Source organism: Saccostrea cucullata, unplaced genomic scaffold, assembly GCF_032062105.1.
Source record: "Saccostrea cucullata isolate Sc308-1 unplaced genomic scaffold, CSIRO_AGI_Scuc_v1 ctg10120, whole genome shotgun sequence".
Lineage (NCBI taxonomy): Eukaryota > Metazoa > Mollusca > Bivalvia > Ostreida > Ostreidae > Saccostrea > Saccostrea cuccullata.
Genome location: NW_026923206.1, coordinates 4,426 through 12,250, shown reverse-complemented (window position 1 = coordinate 12,250; position 7,825 = coordinate 4,426). Strand labels below are relative to the sequence as shown.

At 32.2% G+C, this 7,825-nt stretch overlaps 1 protein-coding gene across 1 annotated transcript; it reads right to left on the bottom strand.

Annotated features, from left to right (window-relative positions):
- Positions 1 to 3,233: 3,233 nt before the first annotated feature.
- On the bottom strand, positions 3,234 to 5,777 carry LOC134263447 (uncharacterized). The gene is made up of 2 exons (XM_062745803.1): positions 5,677 to 5,777; positions 3,234 to 5,410 (listed from the first exon to the last, which is right to left on the bottom strand). Exon 2 carries the CDS (start codon positions 5,407 to 5,409, stop codon positions 3,391 to 3,393), a length of 2,019 nt encoding a protein of 672 aa, XP_062601787.1. The 5' UTR covers position 5,410; positions 5,677 to 5,777; the 3' UTR covers positions 3,234 to 3,390.
- Positions 5,778 to 7,825: the final 2,048 nt, after the last annotated feature.

Below are 7,825 nucleotides of genomic sequence, written 5' to 3'. Positions count from 1 at the left end.
GATCTAGCAGCCATGATGCTTGTTTACATGAGGTAAGATCGAGTAACTGTTTGAAATTAAAGGTACATTCATTAAATCTGGAATTTTCCATGAATCCCAAGGACTGGAAATGAGGGGATTGATGGATACAGATGATTATGCTGGTTGTCAAGGGGATGTGTCCCCATACCAAACCAGATTATACAAAATGTTATGCGTTCCTTTTTGGAAATCAACCAATGAGAGGCAAGAATACAAGCAAAATTAAATTATTTTAAAATAATTCAAAAATTTACTAGATAATTAATGAACTTTAAAAGAAAGTGAAAAATAAATTACCTGTGGTGACGAAAATGATAATCTGGAAAATCTAATTTACTTTCGATTTGATTGTCAATTTAACTCGATACCACGAGTTGTCTTTCTTAATAAATTTTATTAAGTGTATAAATTTCGATAAAGATAAAACATTAAAAGAATTGAGATTGTGTTTTAATTTAGAAAATATATGATTATGGGAAAACATATGAGCAAAGACAAGAAAACGTGACTATCCTGATCTCTATTCCTTTTTTAAAGAAACATATGGAGATAACGAACAGTATCAATAGATCAAAGATCAGAAGTTCATTAAACAATACAAAATAGGAGAAGAGGAAACATGGACCTTCAACACATTGGAGGTGGGATCAAGTGCCACGGAGGAGTTAGCATCACCTGCCGACCAGTCATACCCGCCGTGTGCTCCTTGTCATGATCGAGAAATAACGAAAAAATCCGTCGTCAATTCAGTGTATAAATAATGGACTAACAATTAGTATGAAAAACGTCAACGACTCAATGAGAAATGTATTGCTGCATAACAAGGTCATTGTATCGACCATAGAACTTACGAAATGATAATTCCAATCTTCATTTTATTTATTGATTTCCTGTTTATTGATTGGCCGAGAACACGTTCCAGAAAATTTTTACACATCGATAAATTCTTTCAATCAGAACTACTTTCTTGATGACACTACTAGGTTATCGTATAAACAATGAAAGCAGTTATTTCTGGGTCTAATCTGGCTAAATAATGAATACAAGAAACTTTAAATTTAATAAGGGCTTAAACAAAACTGGCCACATACTAGACTGCCTAACTGATGGACGCCGTGAAAATGTTTATGTCACTGTCCGATCACGAGTGTGAATTTTAAAAATCGCTGTCTCAACGTTCATACGTAGAAAATAAGCTCAATCTGTATCGTTTTGACAGGGAAAAGAAACGTACCTCAAACTCTTGCCCTATTAGCATCAAATTCATATTAACTTTCTATATTGTTCCTCAATACTTGAATAAACAAGTGCAAATTGAAGGCGTCGTCTGTCTGCAAGTTTCGCTATGAGAGTTGTTGTTTATGTCAACATGGCCATGGTCAAAGACGAACTATTCTGAAGTAAACTCGTAATTACGATATTTGATGACTTAAACAGCATTCCATTAGTTGTTATGAGATAATTTATCGATTGTTTTGACAATTTAAGTTGAACTCTATCGAAATTCATCTCGATTACGTTCCTTCACGATAAAATGTATTCCTACGCCGTCCAGAAATAACGGATTGTATGGAGGCCTCAAAGAGAAATAATTTAAATATTTTTAAAAGTTCGAGATTGGAATTATAAGAATTAAACGTTCTTTTTGAAAAATTTATCGATGTGTAAACTCTTGACATTTTACTCACAAACTTAACATAAAAGTGCTTCGCACTTTTATTTAGTTTGTGAGTAAAATGTCAAGAGTTTACACATCGATAAATTTTTCAAAAAGAACGTTTAATCCTATAATGACTTTAAACGAGACAGCTGAAATTCTTGTTCCATCAACTTGTTTGTCAATAATTTACCTCGTTTTAGAAATTGTTCATACGTAAAGCAGACTCTTGATTATCGAACTGAGATATATAAACTCCGTATGCAGGTGATAAAGATAAATGATTTTAAAATTCTACTCAAATGTCAAGAAATAAATGAATGAATGAATGAAAAGATAGATAATAATAATAATGATAAACTAACTAAATAAATGAATTAACAAATAAGTATCAAAATAACTAAAGCAAAATCATCTAGGATTCAAATGGAGGAAAAAAGTGCAAATTAATGTTGTGTGTTGAATGTTATGCATGTAAATAAATGTACGTAAAATGGTGATGAAAGAAAAGAATTCTTTAATGTTTATGTCTATGATATTTAAGGAATAATTAGCTTTTTTTTGTTTTATGATGTGCTCAATCGAGTGGCTTGCGTGATGATTTGCATAAACACTGAAATAGTCACGCAAACCGACCCAATGATCATTGTCATGAAGCCAAAAAAATTGACAATTATTCCTCATATTTACATGCTCTTGATTACGCCAATCTACGTGCTCTAAACCCCGCTTCTGTCTCTATTTTTCCCGCACTGCACGTAATTTTTTTTAACCGCGCCTATCGATGAACCAGTAGTTTTATGTAGAAATAACGAACATTTACTACTTAATTTTTACCTCGGACGAATGCATTGTAAATATCTTGGAATTAAATGAATAGATAAGTGCATTTTCGAATTGTTTGAATAATTCTAGAAATTTAAAAAAGGACATTTCTCGTCTTTAAGTTTTAAACATACCATGTACAACTAAGTGCACGATATTCTATAGTGGTACGTGTCATACATGTTGTGGAACAGGTAAAGTTTTCAAGATGAAAACTTGACGTTACATGTACTCGGATTGATAAAGAACATATCGATTGAGAGTATTCAACTCCAAAGAATTAATGCCAGATACAAACTACTGGTTAAAAAACAAAAAAAGATTTGGTTGTCGACTGAACACATTTAATAAACTGCATGCGTTTAATTTTCACATAAGAGAAATTAGATATTAAATCATATAGATGCACTGTACAATTTTGCATGTAAACAAAGAACAGGTGAAACATGAAAGTATGATATCAATATTTAAAGATGATCACGTAAAAAAAAACTAGTAACCATCGATACAGTTTTAGTGTGATATAGCATTTGAAATGAAATTTTTAAAAAATCCAGAAAAAAAGGTCATTCATTTCAACACAAATGTGCTTCTGGTTGTAAATATTGCAAAACCTTTTATTTCTGATGAAATCACCGCAAATGAAACAATAAATCAAACAGTACAAGTAAATCGAACAAAAAAGAATACAATAGAATAAAAGGTGATGGTAAAAAACAGTGAAAAAAAAACCTACAAACAAAACAAATCTTTGAACAGGATATAAAACAGACCCTCGGAATTTCAAATGGGAGAAGGTGCCTTGAAGGAGTAAGCATCTCCAGTTAAATTGTATAGACATTGAGATATATGTTTTTACTTGTTGAAAGGACATTGTATTTGATTGCTCAGGAAAACGAAACATTTTGCTGAGCATCTTGTATTCTGTAATAAGTTGCCTCCTGTATTTTATGAAGTGGTACTTGTTTTAGAGAGGTTTGATACGACAAAAGTGCCCCTTGGTGGTCTCCACAGATCTGTTGACAGATTCCAAGAATCTGCCATGATATCTCTGCTGATAAGCTGTCAATATAACGTTGCTCTTCACTATGGAGGATGGAAAACAGTTCACTCAGAGCTTCTTGCTGTTTATTTGGGTTACCGCGGTAACATAACACTATCAACATGAGTGTCATGATGTATGGGGGTACTAAAATAAAACCTATTTTTGACACTCTTATTTCTAACTCTAGTTCTTTTATCATATATAATGCATTTTGAGGTAAACGAATGTCCATGGCTACAGCTATCCTCATTTTCTCATTCAGTGACAGTCCTCTCACATTTTCAAAATACCTCGCCTCATCTACACTATAACCTGTCATGACAAAAGGCTGCGTTATAAGTCTTTTAATCATCTTGATTTCTTGAATGGCATCTATATCTTTGCCAATAGAGTAAAGAAATAAAACCAAATAAATCCTATCAGAAGAAAATCCAATTTCTGCACTAACCTTTAACATTTTCAAACAAGTTCGTATAATTTTTAGCCTGCTTTTGTTATTCAAATTGCTGGATGTATTGTATATATGATAAACGGTGTGCCTGAGGATTGATGATACATATTTCCTAATAGTAACACCTTGTCTTGGACTTAAGTCTGGGACACGCGAGAACCTGATTGCAAAATGTAGTGCAGTAAAAATCTGTACGCTATTAAGGCAAGACATCTCTGTAATGTCGTACTTGTTAATTTCATTAAAAAGCTCATAGTCGATGCGGAATTCTGATTCGTTAGTACTTATTACACACTGCCGGTAATAAATTGCTCGAGTTAAGCTTTCTCTGATCGAATGACAATGTAATAAGCATGCAATTCCTAGATTGTACAATTCCAAAAGACGATCACACAACAACTGCTGTGAATGTCCAAATACCTTTGTGATGAACATGTTGTTTTTAGTAATGAAAAAGTTTGGAAGATAACCATGATACACAAATGACAACAAACATTTGAAACACAACCAAAATCCCGATAACAAACTTGATGGGTTCCAGTTTTTGACTGTATTATTTTGAATAACCCAGAATAAAACTGTTTTCATAAAATACGAGCAAAGGAGGGGCTGTCCATTCGTATCTTCCACAGTTAGGACCTCTTTTAAGAATAATTTCAACAAACCATAACACATAAACTGTGTGTGATTCATACAAGAAACGAGTTTGTATTCAGCGACGGAGAATGAAATCCTCCATTCACAATCTTCTTGCGGTGATCCTTTGAATCCTACTGGTACAACATGACAGCCTGAGTTATTGATATCTCTTACAATATGTTTCGGTGGCCAATTTTGAGACTGGCATCTCAGAATAAAAGAAAAGGCAATGACTGGCCAGGATTTACATGAAAAACAATGTACAAAATCATAATCTTGACCAGCGTCCCTTCCACTTTCACTAGGTCCGTGAACCGTAGAGTCTTGCCTAAATAAAGACCCTGTATATTCTCTGTATTTTGCACTTGACACATATATTCCATCATTAAGTCTTACACATGATCGACGCACATGATGATCGTTTGTGGGAGTCAGAAGCTGTAACAAAGCAAACCCAGGGCGCTCCTCAGAACACTCCATTAGAATCAGAGTACACCTTTCTGTGTCGTATTTATCTGCCTGATCTAAATCCCAAATAACTTGATGATCGATGGGCCAGTTCATAAAGTCCAGGTCTGATGCCATGGTACCAAACCCTTCTCTACTACTTCCACTTACTATTGTTCTCCCTCCTCTTCTCATTCCTGATGGAGTCTTTATAGTCTCTGCAATATCAGACACTTCTCGTCTAATGGAGATCACTGTAGGAGTTCCAACTTTGTGGCACATGCATGAATAAACTGCCTCTGATATCCTGGGTACCTGATCCATTCTGAGTAAAAAATTTAATTTGTTATAGATAAGATAATAAATACATTTTCCCTATTTTATTTAAAATTAAAAACGTCTTGATACGCCCAGTCATTCACATTGGTTGATTCTAGTCACTGATTATGCTTACTGCTGTGTGAAACTCTAAACAGAAAGGCAAAATATTTTCATTTTCTTCTTAAATTAAAAAAAAGGAGAATGAATAAAAAATTAATTCACAAGAAAAAAAAGGCAAAAAATTAAAAATCATTATTTAATCTTCATTACCTTGTATGTTTGGCTTCCAAAATCCAAGACAGAAAAAGGAGAATTTAAGGAAGAAAGACATGGAAAGTTTAAACGGAAAGAGAAAAATGCCAAAAAGTAAAAAAAGAAATCTTTGATTTCTGACTTCCGTTCTAATAAAGAAGAATCTTAAATAAATAAAGGGAAAGTATTTGGAGAAAATACGATCAAACAAAATATGAAGTGCTGAAAAATAGATGTGAAAGAGAGAACATTTCCATTGACCTAATAGACGAAATATTTTTAGTATCTGCCTCTTTTTACTCCCAAAGTTATCCGATAGAAATATTTACAATAACCCTGATGAAAAATAATATTTTTCAAGTAAATTTAATGTTTGTAGGAATGAGATTTTTTTTAAAGATACATGAAATTATTTGTCTATGGTTATTATGCCTTTAACTTTAAATCAAGGCCAAGATTAAATTGATCTTGTATGATTTTGAAATCGTTCATTTTTTTTCTAAAAATATTCCTATAGATTCAGCGTAAAGATAATACTTCATAAAGCTAAGATTTACATGTATTAAAATGAAAATTTGCATAGGATGTTTTGTTTTGGTTAAGAAGACAACCTTGTGAAATTCAGTGAGTGAAATTTTGCTCAGTTCTTTAAATAATAATAATAAAAAAATGGAAATACCCTATTTATGTAAAATTTTTAAGAATTAAATTCCATGTGGTATAACATTTCATGTTGTATGGATGATGCATGATAACGGCATAGACATATAGTGTCCGTGATTACTGCTATTTAAGGATAATTAAAAACTTAGTTAAGGAGGAAGGAAGAATATGGACAAATGCAGATAGAAAGCCGGAAATCAAAAGGCTTTATTTAAATTTCAAGTATCTTTTTTGCATTTGAAGAATATTCTGAATGTATTTTCCAAGAATAAATGATCGCCAAAACAAAATCCATAATATGACAAGAACTAAGTCTGTGGAAATAAAAAAAACATTCATCTTGCAATTGTCCCGAGATAAACTCAATTCAGAATTTGTTTTGATTTTGATTTTTGTTGAACAGACATTTAAAATGCTGCAGGTTTGTATAAATATTTTAATAAACTGGAGATTGTTGAGGTCATATTGGTTGAGTAGTAATGATCTGTTGCAGTCATATTGTAACTGTCTTGTTCTGCCCTAGATTGTCTGTCTGTCATACAAAAATGTAATGTGTTATATAATATAACATCAATAATAATAAAAGGGATTCTTGTGCAAAAAATACGACGCCAAGAATAGATATTTAGAAAGTAAAACTAATTTAAGTCATGAGGTTTATGTGTTATGGACAGACTGACGGACGCACCAGCAGGCGAAAAAGCTTTAATATTTTCCTGTCTTTTTACAAAAGCAGTGGGAACAACAATCAAAATAATAATTTTGTTTTTATTTTTAAAAATGTTTCAAAGTCTATTTTAGATTGATTTTGTGATTTGACCGTTCTCCGTCTATAATATTGAGAGATGAAACTTGAACAAATCAAGTAAGAGCTAGGTTCACTTTATGTAGAAAATGGCCCTGTACTACAATTAATTAACTATCATCCTCTGTCCCATTTCATATATCAAAATAAATTCAACACTTGGTGCTTTCATTTCCTATAATAAAATTTCTTCTTGAGAATCCAGATATTGGAAAACAGGCTTTGAGAAATTACAATGTTCTTGAAACTTGCAGAAAACATGCGTATTTGACTACCTTCAGCAAAGAATTAAAATATGAGCACAGCCCAAGATCCAAAAAATAAAACATGTATTTTGATCTTCAGAAACAGAATTATGTTTTTGCATATTTTGGATCAATGGTTGTGCTCTATGTCAAATATAAAAAAAACTTTAACTTTAGGCCATTATGAACGGAATTTATAGGATATGAGGAAAATGACGCATTTAATGACGTCATAATGCATTGACTATAGGGAAAATTACGTCATGATTAAATAGATTTGAATATTTACGTGGTCACCAACACTTCAAGTTATAAATACTGCATTTGCAACCTAAAGAGAGCGGTTTTGATTTTTCAGAAATTATCAGGGCCAAATAAGGCACAAAGTGGTGCTTGCTCTTTATACAGCTTCTCATTTAATTCCAATAGTATTTAGTTTAAAGCATAAAGATAA